Source organism: Carcharhinus amblyrhynchos, chromosome 4, assembly GCF_965287045.1.
Source record: "Carcharhinus amblyrhynchos chromosome 4, sCarAmb.v2.hapA, whole genome shotgun sequence".
NCBI lineage: Eukaryota > Metazoa > Chordata > Chondrichthyes > Carcharhiniformes > Carcharhinidae > Carcharhinus > Carcharhinus amblyrhynchos.
Window position 1 is genome coordinate 87956255 of NC_137327.1, and position 14440 is coordinate 87970694.

Consider the following 14440-nt stretch of genomic DNA (forward strand, 5'->3'; position numbering starts at 1 on the left):
AATGATTGCAGTCGCGTTAATAATTGCAGTATCTGTCAAATGATCTCTCAAGTATTCCCTTTGCTCCGCTATGGGGGATTGTTCTCTGTCACTGTCTCCTGAACTCCTCAGAATCTCCCCGCTTCCGAAAGCCTGTTTGATTTGACTAGGTTTCATACTCCCACCTTTCTGTTCCTATTCTCTCCCCCTGCGCGGAGTTCACATTTCTCCCCAGCGCCGCAAAATATCTTCCTCTATGTGAAGAGTGATATCCACATTTGAATAGCTATCATTATAGTTGGAAGGACAAAGGATAATCAAGTAAGCCATTGCAAGACGGAGCTAGCAGTGAGTTGGACTAGATCAGATAAATATTTCGGTTGTAAAATGGTCACGTTAAAATATATTCCTTTCATTCTCTTGATTTATTTCGACATTTGTAATCTTAAGAACATGGTTGGCATTTTTCTGGAGATCGAGTTCCGATTTGCCTTCTCGATGTTAGACTGAGAATTAATTGTGTGGTGATTACTGACAGCCTTTCAAAAGCCTTGTCCTTTTGCTGGTGTTTTTGTGCCCTAAATAAATCATTCTTTCCCCAGAGTCTAAAACTTAGAAACCCCAGTGTTTATTTCCTACAAGCTAGAATTTGTTTTCTTTAGCAAAAAAACCTGCCACCTAATTAATGCTTGTCGATCAATAATCAGAAGAACAAGGAAAAAATACCACATTAGCCCCCATGGTCCCTCGAACCATTGTTTATTATACATCGTCTTACAATGCCAGAACTCCCGCCAGAGCCAAAAAGAGAGGGGAACAAAACAAAGTAAAAGTTTACATTAAACCGCTTCTAAATATAATCCTAGATTTATATTTTTGACTCAAGTGACCCAGAAAGGAGTTTAGTTTCGAGTTCGGAGCTCCCGAACAGCAATGCCTTGCTTTGCGAAAGAATGGAACTGTGCTGATTTAGCGCTGAGTGGGAGTTTTACCTCTCTCGCCACAGAGAGAGGTGTTTGTTCAAAAAGGGGAAACTCAATTTGCATGTGTCAGGGAATTAAAAAAGAGAATAGCACTCAAACAGACATGCAGTGAAAGATAGAAGCAATGCAATATCTACAGAGGAAGGAGAGAGAGGGAAACTATATAAAAAACGGCCCTGCTCTGCATTTGGAAGTTTCAATTCCCAGTCTGAGTTGGCACATCTCAAATAGGTTTGTTTAATGGATACTGCAATTAGCTCCAATATCCTCACATTGAGAAGAGAAAAGGAATCTCCTCCTCATTATCTGTGACCCTGCTGTGTGCCTGCCTCGCACGGTGATCGACACAGGATCGAACGTTTTTCTCTCGTATCGCCTTTGGCCCAGCAGCCTTTTGGCACTCACTTTTCAATATTTCACATGGAGAATATGTCACTTCAGCAAAGAATCAGAAGGCTAAGCCTAAGGTGAGGCAGTGCGATTTAGGGTTATAGTAATCCACGGCCAGCTACGTTAACACATTCCTTGCGTTGTTTGAAGCTGTCCTCGCCTTCTTTTCATCCCACACCTTCTGCTGGCTTATTTTCTCCCATCTCAGTAAATATTCCAGGTGAGGTTTTCAGTCACTGGCTCTGTCACAGCCTGGTTGTAGTATCGCTTTCACTGCCCCAATCAATCACCTAACTTAGCACAAAGCAGGACTTAAACAGGGACTACTGGTCTGACAAGCTTAGCTCCAGTACCTTGCAACAGCTGAGCTCGGTGTGATTTATAACATATTTTCGGTTCCATCTTCTCACCGAGTTTACACCGACAATGCTCAAAATGAATTCATGTCACCTCACTGTTACAGTGCTGGCTTCTTCCTGTCAGTGTTAGACAGACTCTGTTTCGACTTGTTTATTTATTCCTTTTATAAAAATGTTCGGGGGGGTGGGGGTTGGAATCTGTCCCGTTGTTCCATTATCTGAACTCGCTCCCAACCTATCTGCTTAATAGTAGTGTTATGTATCACGGGGTCGAACTATATGTCAATCAGCCGTGACCAGTTTCCCCTTATCCCGAGAGCTCTTGTTTTATTGAGTGCCAGTGTAACTTCATTTCATCTTCTTTCAGTGATGTTTCGATGAAATGTCCTGAGCTTCTGGTAGCCAGGAACTCTCTCTCTCTCACACACAGCCAGAGGCTAATGCCGCGGACTTCTTTCCCTCTCTCTCACCGGCTATCGAAGCACCATTCTAAACATCAAAAGATTTACAAATGAACATACAAATACAAAAGTTATTTTCCTCGCTGAAATGTGATGGTTTCTCGATCTGTAAAATAAAAAGACATCTTTAATAAACTTCATACGGGTAAAGGGAAGAAGAAAAGTGAGATAAAGGACATTTGACTAAACTTGTCCAAGATTTAAAAGTGTTATAAATGAATGATCGCGATGCAATTAAAATGTGTGATTTTGGAGCAATTGTGAATTGCAGTCAGGCGGTGTTTTGGGGATGTTGATGAATGTTAGTCCAATGTGGTTCTGAATGAACTGGGCAGTGGTTGTAATAAAAGTTTACCATGGATTGGGACAATGTGAAATCTGCCTTCAAGAACCTGGCGTGAGGACCCCTTTCGGGTTTGGGTTGATTGGCTGAGTGGGGCTGAGGGCGTTTGCGATTGGTAGGAGGATGAGTGGTGTCTACAGCGTGCCTGAGAGGCGGGACAAGGAGGTAGAGCAGGTTAGGTGGGCAGTGAGCGAGTAGCGAGTGCCGCAGCAGCAACGAGAGTTCCCGGGAGTGACAGCGACTCAGTGAGCAGGCGATCCCCCTCCAGTCGCTGCGTTTTGCACATGGACAGCCGGCAGCCAACACTGAGCTGAGCCTTCGGAGGGCTTTCCCCTCCCAGAGAGACATCTCCAAGGGGCTAAAAGGAACAGCAGTGGGAGCAGAGAGTCAAGCTGACGGCAACCACAGGAGTTGTGAGGCGGCGAAGAGCCGTCACACGGATTCAGCGGGAGTGGTTGGGAAGAGAAAACTAAGGTACAATCCCGAGAGAGGGGATACGTTCTTGTGGACAAGGGATACATTCCTGCCTTCACCCCAAAGACAGAGAAAAAAAAAACAAGGATACGATTCAAAGAGGGATACAACTCTTGAGGATACAGTCCCAAATAGCAGGAGAGCGGGCCAGTTATTCCTGAGAGATCCGCTCGTTTCTCGGAGATCACCTTCTGACTTACCTCAGCCTGGAGAATGGCTAAATGGGACTCGCTGTGGAAATATTACTGGGGAGTTGTATTCGCGCTGTGCAGGAGCGCTCTGCCTTTAGCCAAGAGTTTGGACACTGTCGCCTGGCATTCCCAGAACGCAAAGTAAGTTTGATTCAAATTGAATTCCATTAGGTAGGTACTGGAACTCGGTCAGAGTCAGCTTGCTCTTTGTAACTGGAAGCAGTCTCATGTTCTGTTTTTGTGAATGGAGTCACCCCCTCCCTCCACCCCCAGGTGCCGAGAGCCAGGCTGTTGATAGTACAAACTGTGAGTCTCTTCACTTCCCTGATCAGGGGGAAACATGCAAACAGCAATCGGGGAGTCACAAGTGTCCCTGCCGACTTTTTTTTTAACTTGTGGGGAGGGCAGAACTCGATCGATTCTTGATGGCGGCAGTGAGAGGCTGTCCCCTCTCCCGTTTCTTGTGTAGCTGCAGTTTAAATTGAAACCCAAGTGGACGTGAATCTGGCTCTTTGTTCTGCAGGGGTGGGGAAAGAGAGAGGAGTAATTCCTCTCTCTCGCGGAGAACCTCACCTTCCATACATCTCATCACGCTCTCTGAGAGGGGACAATGCAAAATGTCGAGGGATGGGTGGGGGGACCGTTGGTTGTTCAAGTACAAAGAAATACTATTCCAATTCTTTGCAGCAATATTTGAAATATGCTCTCCATTCTGTGTGTAAAACCGGAGTTGTAGTCTTTCCTTCTCTTGTTGAATGTAAGTTTGTTAATGTGAAGTGTATGGATGTTTGTCCCATCGTTAAGATCGCGAGTTAGCGTCCAAAAATTACCAATCCCTCTCTCACCCACTGGATCCAATTGGGAGTTTAACCGCCCTGTGTAGATTAATGATAGCATTTTTTGATTTAATCCATGTGGCTATTGGACAAGCTCCCCGTCGATAGGAGTTAGTTCCAGCCACCTTTTTGTACACGGTTGCGGGATCGTTCCTTTTCTGCTTCAAGTTTTTGGCAAGTTTGGATTGGGAGACTGATTCACGCGGCAACTCTAAGCAAAATAAAACACGGGGGAGAACTCCAGGCGGCATCACCGGGAAGGAATCCGAGTCCGGAGTGGTTACTAACTGGTGGGATCAGCAAAGTCTATCTGTTACAGTGAAACCCTGAAACTAACCAGGGGAACTGGGGGAAATGATCGGAGCATATCTCTGATTTTGGGTCAAAGTCATTTCAATGTTTTAAAAGTGTAACTGGAATGTGTTGCCGGTTGTAAACAATTTTTTTGGAGTTGAACCAGGATTGATTCGCTCCTGTAAGTTTCACAAAGAGAGAGGATGATAAGACAGTCTAGTTTCCCCACACCCCTGCATTTGTTGCCGCCGCAGTGACCGGTATCCAGTTTGGGATGAGAGGTTGCATTTTCTCCCTGAAGGTGATGGGTATGTGCGAGGTACCCGTGCCCACCACCAGCCTGCACACACAAAAAAGGTGGCGATTGGTGCCCCATGCACACACGGAGATTGTAAGTCGGGGAAAAGTCACCCACACTGTAAAGCCTCTGTAAACACCAAACATTCCTAATGCAGTCTTGTAAATCAAGAGTACAATGCATTCCATTTAATATACAGTACAATTCATTCAAGATAAGATTATACTGCACATTGCATTGGAATGTATTGTGCAGTGTATTATATGCAATACAGTAGAATTCTGTCCATTGTAATGCACCGTGTATTCACTACAAAATGAAATAGCATGTATTCTTGGCATATCTTACTGGAATATTGTGCTATAAAAGATGTGTTGACATGACCAGGACTTGTCCGTGTCAGTTGGTGAAGACTCCAGTCTGTAACACTCGATCTTGTTATGCCTATTCCAAAATACTAACACATTCAAAATGAGGAGCGAGAAGTGAGGCATGGTGTTTTTGCATGGTGTGACAACCCATTCAGAAACTTGTGAATTTCAACACTTACCATGTGTGGCACAGTTTGCCTGCACGCTGCCGTTTAGAAGAAAGTCCCAGGACACAGTGAAACTGGCAGTTCTTGAGTGGATTCGAGCAATAACAAATCACCTGCTATGATTGTTTCATAGTGCTTTAATGTTGGAGGGAATGAAGGGATTAAACAGCCGTCACACCTGCAATCTCATTTCAGGAAAGTAACTGTTCCATGAATGTATTTCCCCTTGGCGTTGCAAGAATGAAATTGACATAGAAATAGGACTGGGCAGGAGTGAGAAATGAAAACATTACTGATTAACCCACAGGTCTGAGAAATAAATACTCGGACCACTTTGTTCAGAATAGCAGAGGGCAAGAGGTCGAAGGTAAACACAGCCGGATCCTTGATAACATACCCCTGACAGTTTATAATTCATCCAAAAGCTTGTGAAAGATGTGTCTTCCAGCACAAATTGGTACAGTTGTGTCTTTTAATAAAACACTTCAAAGTAATTGGAGAGCAATCTGTCTTGCTCATATTTCCCCCTGCTCAGTCTCTTTCTCTCTCCTTCATACGCCACATTCATCCTGTCCATTCACATACATAGGTTTGAAAGATCAGACTCACCCTTCATTTTCTTTTGCTGTTGTCATTTTTAAAGAATGTTTGCTGGCAATAGCTTGAGGTTGGGTGAATTTCTCATTCACTTCGCCTCTACCTACCTCTCGACTTTGGCGTCGGAATACATGCTCATCTCTCCAGCAGGTGGCGTGATGCAACTACCCATCATTTGGACACGTTCCCCCCCCCACCTTCCGCCCCTCACCCTCACTTCTTCCTCGCCCTTGGCGAACTTTAGGGAAATCTGAACAGATGAGTTGAGCTTGAGAGGCAGGACCTTGTCATATCCTGCTGTATCCAGCTTCCCCACTGAGAGCTGTTGAAAGTTACTCAATTGAACTGAATAGAACAGGCGGTCCAAGCACTAAAGATGCTTTCTAATACTTTTTCTTTGTTCTGATTGCATGATCTGGGTATGTCACTGTGCCCCATTTATACTAATTGCCGGTTGGTAATTTTGTGAACCTGCTGTGCAGCGATCTGAAGTATGGAGATTAAAAGGAGTGCCGTTGCAAGAGGGTTGATCTGCACATTTAGCTTGATGTGCAAGAGTATTTAATCCAATGACTGATTTGTAGACCAATTATTAACAAAATAGGGGCGGCATGGTAGCATAGTGCTTAGCACTGCTGCCTCATAGTGCTGGAACCCGGCTTCAATTCTGGCCTCGGGTCACTGTGTGGAGTTTCCATGTTCTCCCCGTATCTGTGTGGTTTTCCTCCGGGTGCTCTGGTATCCTCCCACAGTCCAAAGATGTGCAAGTTAGCTTGATTGGTCATGCTAAATTGCCCCTTAGCGTTGGGGCACTAGCTAGGGTAAATATATGGGGTTATGGGGATAGGGTCTGGGTGGGATTGCAGTCAGTGCAGGTTCGATGGGCCAAATGGCCTCCTTCTGTACTGTAGGATTTTATGATTATATGGGTTTCTACAACCAATGAAAGGAGATCTACAGGTCTACAGTTCGATGCATTCCTTTAATCCAATAGATCCTTTAATGTAATCTTACATTAATAGTTAATCATCAGTGTCTTTTGAAATCTACATTAAGGTGGCAGCTTTGTCTCGATTTTCATCAAAGTTTAAAAATATATTTATTTAGAGTTGCCCAGCTCATTCACTCAGCTCAGTGAAATCCAACTCCTCAATTTACAATTTTGGCGGTACTGCATTCAAACTGAGCTGAGATCTCATGCCTGGGGTACAGCAAAAACACACTGTTACCTAGCATTTGTAACACAAGACAAAACATCAAGGTGCAAGATAGACGGAGAGATTCAAAGAGGCAACTGACCACTGAGTATCTGGCATCTAGAGGGATGTACAGGGCAGTTCTGTCCATTGGTTTTTGAACCACGAGACTGCCTGAAATATCTTCTGTCTGGATAAATTAGAGTGTAAGAGTTTGAAGTCGTCCTTCTGCTTTGCGAAGGGACTACTCTTTAGTTTCTCACAGCGTTTCAGTTCTGCGCTCCCAATCTTTGACGGCCCAGTTGAGAGATGAGTAAACAAGTAGGTGGACAGAGAAGTGGCAAATGGAATTCAATCTGGAGACATGTGAGGTAATGTGTTTGGGGAGGGCAAACAAAGCAAGGGAATATTCTATAAATGGGAAAATATTGCAAAGAGCTGATCAAGTGACAGGCATTGGAATGCATGTCCATAGATCATTGAAGGAGACAGGACAGATGGACAAGGAAGCCCAATAAATCACATGGAATGCTTTCTTTATTGGGTGAGGTATTGAATGCAAAAGCAGGGATGTGATAAAAGAGCTGTATAAAATGCTGGTTAGGCCACAGCTGGAATTTTGTGTGCATTTTTGGTCACCACATTACAGGAAGATAATTCCTCTGGGGTGTAGAGGAGATTTACCATCATGATGCCAGGCTCAAAATTGCAGCCATGAGGAGAGATTGGATAGGCCAGGTTGTTTTCCTTAGAACAGAGGAAGCTAAGGGGTGACCTAATTAAGGTGTTCAGCATTTATGAGGAGCCTACATAGGGTAGAAAGGAGATAGTTGCTTCCTCTGACTGAGGGGTCATGTACCAGGGGTCATGGACTTAAGGTGATTGATAGAGGATTAAAGGGCATATAAGGAAAAGCTTTCCACCCAGAAGGTGGTGGGTGTCTGGAATTCACTGCCTAAGTTGGTGGCCGAGGGTGAAATGTACAATCCGTTTAAAAGGCATCTGGAGCTGCCTCTGAAGTGCCAGAACCTGCAAGGCTACGGGCCAGGTGTTGGAAAGAGGTATTAAAATGAGTGGCTTGTTTATTTATAAACTCTTTTGACCAGAGTAGACAAGATGGGCTGAATGGCTTCTTCTAGTACTATTACCTTTCTGTGGTTCTAGGGATCTCCTTGTGAAATTGCTCCTGGGCTTGGTCATTGTAGCCATCTACAGCACCAAGCAGCGCATGATTAGGAGGAATATTTGACCTGATTGCCTGCCTCTCTTCCATTGCTATATTCACAGCCAGGCACCACTGCAAAGGGAGCTCGGAATGCTTTGAAGCATTCCACAAGGGGTGGACACCAGAGGGGCTGGATTGCATTGGTGACATCAGGAATGATATTTTGGTTTAATTTGTTACATTTTCATCAAGTTACTTGTTATGGTGGCACAGTGGTTAGCACTGCTGTCTCACAGTGCCAGGGACCCGGGTTTGATTCCCGGCTTGGGTCACTGTCTGCATGGAGTCTGCATGTTGTTCCCCTTTCTACATAGATTTCCTCTAGGTGCACTGGTTTCCTCCCACAGTCCAAAAGATGTGCTGGTTAGGTGCATTGACCATGCTAAATTCTCCCTCAGTGTACCCGAACAGGTGCCAGAGTGTGGCAACTAGGGATTTTTCACAGTAACTTATTGCGTGTTAATGTAAGCCTACTTGTAAAAAATAATGAATAAACTTTAAACTCTTTTGAATCTAGTTATAATTTACAGTTTTTTGTTTGTGCCCCTTTTAAAAGGAGGGTAATGTTAACTCATTGATGACGATTGTCATCCTAATTAACATTATAAAATAGAAGCTGAAGTTCCTCTCAAAAAGATGGTGAGACCTTTAGAGGAGGAGATAGATATGTAGAAATGAAGGGGTTTGGGGAGACAGTGGGACCAAAGTTGCCTAAGACTCTGCTACCAGTATTGGACAAGGAAGAGGGAAGATATGAAAAGGAAGAGTCAGCGTGAGGGGATTATGGTGAGATGACAGGGTGGACAGGGCTGTGGAGGGATTTGACGAGGTTTAAATGTACTGCTTTGGGGTGGAGGCAGAGTCGGTGCAGGACCGTGAGGATTGGTTGGTGCAGGGAGTGGTAATAAGTGAACATGACCTAGTTTTTGAGGAGATGTGAGGTTGAAGCTTATGGAGGAAGTGGGGTACTGGAATAATGAAGTCTAGAAATGCAGAGGAATGAATAAGAATTTTAGTAGGACTGGGGCTTATGAGGGTTAGAGGAAGGCATTGATGAATGAGCCCATAAATACACTGTTCATGAAGGATAGGATGTGGAAATTGAAGCTAAGCTAAGTTGAAAGAGACTTCATAGCATCATAGCTGTTTTTCAGTCTGATTGAGTGGCTCAAATGCGCAATGGAATCCGTGACTAGGGAGTGCATCCTTCAACCAGGGCTGGGAACAATATGTTTAAGCTTCTTAATGATTAGGTGGGAAACCTGTGGCACATCCATAACTTGATAATGCACAGGCAATATGAAAGCACAGATATGGTTGCAGAGTAAATAAAGCTTTTGAAGTGATAAAGCTGGGGTGCCAGCATACATGTGGAAGCTGACCCCATGCCTGCAGATATTAAGGGTGAAGGCCTTTGGATATTCTGGAGTTACTAGTGCAGGGCAGCAATGTAAATAATTACTGGGATATTAAGAAAGGATAGTCCCACTAAATTAGGCACCAAAGGAGGGGTGATTAAGGAGAATTGCGTGAGCTGCTGTATTGAATGCTGTGCCAAGGTTTACTAGGAAGGATAATGCAACATGGTTGTAGTTAGAGAGCATCTCGAACAGAGTTGTACCATAATCAAACAAAAGACGCTCGGAATCAAAGAATCATAGAGTCCCTACTGTGCAGAAAGAGACTGTTCAGCCCATTGATTCTGCACTGACCACAATCCCACCCAGGCCCTATTCCTGTAACCCCATGTATTCACCCTGTTAGTCCTTCTGACACCAAAGGGCAGTTTTAGTACGGTCAATCTACCTAACCTGCATCTTTGGAGTATGGGAGGAAACTGGAGCACCCAAAAGAAAAATATGGATACATGAAGAGAATGTGCAAACTCCAGTCACCTAAGGCCGTAATTGAACCCGGGTCCCTGGCACTGTAAGGCAGCAGTGCTAACCACTGTACCACTGAGCTGCCCTTACTGTGCCACCGTGCTGGCCATGACGGAGTTAGGAGCTGCAATCAGCTATCCCTGTGCTGTATCAGAGCTGAAGTTCTGTTAAGCAGATGCCATAAATGACCGATCCAGCCAGCAACATGTCAAAGAGTGAACTTTGGGTTAATGCTGGCGGAGGAAAGTGCAGTGCAGTTTTGACAATTGACAAATTAGCAGTTTTAGAAGGCTTGCTGCTTTTTTCTGCAGTGCTGCTTAATGCCTGATTAAAATGGGATAGTTGAGGGATGTAAAAACAAGGTTGCTGGACTAGACACAACAGAATGCAAGGAATGAAAGTTATGATCTGAGGTGCATGCAAAAAAAAAGTTCAAGAAACATGAACATTATTATCTTAAAGGAGATGGACACCAACACTAATCAAATATGGAACTGGTCCCAACAATTTCTTTAAAATATCACTTTCTATTCTGAAGTAAAATGTTATTAATGTTGAGCTCCTGTCTTGTCAAATGTCATTTTAAATTTAAGACACTTGAGTTCAACCAAAATTGAAGTGTAAGACTCCTTTAATCTGCAGATTGTTGATATTTAATTAGGTATGAGGTGTTCAGGACCCAGATTACATTTCACCCAAAGGGTTTTTAAATATAGAATCACTTTCGCTGCTTGGGTCAGTCAGATTGCCTCCGATTGAAGGTGCAAGATCACAGTAACAGTATAGCTCCTTAAAAGAAACAGCTTTATATTTTTCAACATCAAAAGGGCACCTCTTCTCCCTTATTAATTCATTTAAATGTATCGTAATCCGTGTGAATCACTCAGGTTTCGTTAAACTATGTAACACACAACAAGCTTGCCATATCTTGTTTCCTCTGATTTCTCATTTTTTGCTAGCTGTAAACCAAAATCCATTGTCTTCCTGCATTCTCATGGATAATGTTAATAATCAGAGCATCAAAACAAAAATATTGATTGACCTATTCAGTTAATTATTTTAAACGCTGAGTGTCTGGGCCAAAGTGGAGCAGGATGGTCCTGTCGGTGCTCCATTGGCTGGTGATAAAATTGCAACAATTGGCCTCAGCCCCTCTGGGACAGGGAGTGAGGGAAGCACCTCCTGACTGCTTTTCAAGCCTTAGAACATTTGTGTCTGTTTTTACGTGAGGCAGGGATGGGTTTGGCATTGATGGCATCTCTTGTTGGATATCCTGCTGACGCATTGTCTAAACCAATTGCACGCTGGTCTGTTTGGAACTGCGTCAAAGTTAGGGGCCAATAATGTCTTCAGGATAAGAGAGAGAACATTTACAGGAAAACTAGCAAATTTTTTTTTAAAGTTTATTAGTAGGCTTACATGAACACTGCAAGGGAGTTACTGTGAAAATCGCCACACTCTGGTGCTTGTTTGGGTATACTGAGGGAGAATTTAGCATGGCCATTTCTCCTAACCAGCATGTCTTTTGGACTGTGGGAGGAAATCGGAGCACCCAGAGGAAATGCATGCAGACAGGGGGAGAATGTGCAGACTCCACACAGTGACCCAAACCAGGAATTAAACTTGAGTCCTTGGGGCTGAGGCAGCAGTACTAACACGAATAAAACAAAATGTTAACATTTTTATGGTATATTTTTTAACAAAGCTTGCTGAACAGCTGAGATTTGGGGGAACGCAAATACTGCAGTGGGCGTTGAGCGTGATTCGTGCATGCGTTCCCGCTGCGATAGTGTCTCCCAATGCCAGATTTCCGGCGTCTGCTCTGTAATTAGTTTAAATCTCATTTAATATCATTTAAATGCAATTAGCGGGCCTGAAACTCAAGTCCTCCCTGCCAGGAATATTTCACTCCAGCGGGGTTTACAGTAGCTCCCTATTTCCGGGGAACTAGCAGCCTGACTGGCTGGAGGGAAGGGGGCGGGGGGAGGGGGGTGCTATCGGAGGCCGTTAGAGGGTTGGATGCTGGGGTGCCCCCTCAGCATTGGTACCCTGGCAGTGCCAGCCTGGAACCCTGGACATTGCCCAAGGGGCAAAGTGCCAGTGCTCAGGGGCACTTTAGCACTGACTGTCAGCGGGGTAGGGCCTGATGGGGCCCAGGCCATAGGGCGATTGGTAGGTGTGGTGGGTCCAGCTGCCACTCTGCAGTTGGGATCTATTGGGGGAAGGAGGGAAGCCAGTGATCAGGGCAGGCTGGGGAATGGGTCAGTGGATAGGGGGAAGGAGACACTGTGTGTGTGTGTGTGGGGGGGGGGGGGGTTGGCGGCACTGTGCTTTGGGGGGGAGGGTTATTGTTGTGTGGGGCTGGAGATTGCGGCAGGCTAGGAGGAGGGATGGGAGACTGGATCCAGAAATGGTCGGGGGGCAGCAGTCGGGATGTGGTGGGGGGAGCGGAAAGCTAGCATTGTGGGGGTTGTAGAAGTGGCCAGTAATCGGGAGGCCAGTAGTGTGGGGCCACTGCACATGCACTGACAGATCGGCACACACACAGTGTCCCACTCAGAGTGCTGATTTCAGCCTCTCCAGCGGGAATGGGCCCCACTCCCTGTAATTTAATGATATTCACACTGGTGGCCTCTGCAGTGCACAGAATGTGGGAGATTCTTCTCTGAACTCCCACTAAAAAAACTGCATGAATTACTCCCATTTTCGCACAAATCCGACACTTCAAATTTTTTTGGGAGAATTCTGGCCTTGCTTTTTAAACACAGTGCTGCTCAGTCCAATAAGATGTACAATTTGAGTAATCATCCATGTTTTAAGTGGTGTTTAAAGGCTATAATCTGAAAATAAATGAACAGAAGTTTGGAATTGAACAGATCAAATAATATCTCATATGCATAACACCTTATCATTCAGAAATTACTCCGTTTTTAAGCATACTATGAATTATAATGACTATTATGTAAACAATCGCAGTACCAGATTAGATGAACAAATTCATCTATTTTTATGCTGTTGGATGAGGGATGAATCTGCTGCCAGAATAAGGGACCTGGATATAGTCTTGCAAGTGTCAGAAAGCAGTGTATGGATGCTTATCTGAACTGAAACAAGAACAATATGAAAAAACAGCTTTTGAATAACTCAACCAAGGCCTTGAATTAATGTGCCATCAAATCAATATTGGGCTTTCTTCAAGTTGAAGCACTGGATGGGCAAAGGAACAAAATGATAAATTTCATTCAGATCTGAATCCCAGTATGGGATTATCCCTCTTCCATTTCTCAAAAATCAAATAGGCTCCAGAAAGTTAATATATTAAAAGTTTGGTTGTTTAGGGAAAGTTTAGAGAAATATAATTAAAAGATACATCCCTACAAAGTTTGTAACTTTCACTTTAGTCTCCTGCATTGCCCACCCCTGTCACATGATTAGATTGATGCAGAAGGTTGTTATTCTGTACACAGGATGTGAAGTTATGAATAAATATGAGGGTTACAGATCATTCCTTGTACACATTTTATTTTAACTCCAGTGATATTGTCCTGCTACCTAGACCTGAAGAGCCTCAGCATGACAAAGACATGTCTAACTGTGCATTGCAGTAATGCTTGGGAAGAGCACTGAATGAATAAGAGTACATTTCAGTTTCCATTAAGGTTCTCTGAGGTGTCCCAGTTAAATTTCTATCTAGGAATTTAGATAGTTGCTGTTCCAATTGGCTTGGGGGCTAAATGCACTATCTAAAGTATCTAGACTAGGAAGGTATCAGACTTGATGGTCAGTCTGTGCTGAGTTAGTTAAACTGAGGCAGGGTGCTGTGGCACCAGACTCTATTGTCCTTAACATCATGGAATAGGAAAAGACAAAACCTGACCTACTGCTACTAAATGTGATCCAACTAAACTAAATGCTTAAAAGTTGAAGGACAGAATTGAATTTAGTTGTGCTGTGCGCTGATTTGGATAACCAATTAACATGCACTAAGATAAAAGCAAATTACTGCTGGAATCTGAAACAAAAACAGGAAATGCTGGAAAATCTCAACAGGTCTGACAGCATCTGTGGAGAGAGAATAAAGCTAATGTTTTGAGTCTGGATGACCAATTCAAAACATTAGTTCTATTCCCTCTTGACAAATGGTGTCAGACCCACTGAGATTTTCCAGCATTTTCTGTTTCTGTTAACACAGACTGTTGGGCTCATATGAAGTATATCCCTTTGACTGAGTTTTATCGGAGATGCTTGGTACTTATTGTACTGAACTGTGGCTGAATCTGGCAGATCCAGCATAAGAATGGAGTGTTTTTTTAAGTGCGTGTTTGAACATCACCGCAATTGTTCTATTGCAATAATTAAATATAAGAAAATCTATTCTTTGCAAGTTATATAT

The 14440-nt window shown here is 43.8% G+C and overlaps 1 protein-coding gene across 2 annotated transcripts in view; it reads left to right on the forward strand.

Moving 5' to 3' along the window:
- Window positions 1–2691: 2691 nt before the first annotated feature.
- The window catches only part of efnb1 (ephrin-B1), a 186824-nt gene continuing 175075 nt past the window's right edge, over window positions 2692–14440 (forward strand). For both annotated transcript variants that reach the window (XM_080187505.1, XM_080187506.1), the window contains exon 1: window positions 2692–3321. In XM_080187505.1, the coding sequence (XP_080043631.1) occupies window positions 3203–3321 (119 nt within the window). In that variant the 5' untranslated portion in view covers window positions 2692–3202. The remainder of the gene's footprint in view (window positions 3322–14440) is intronic.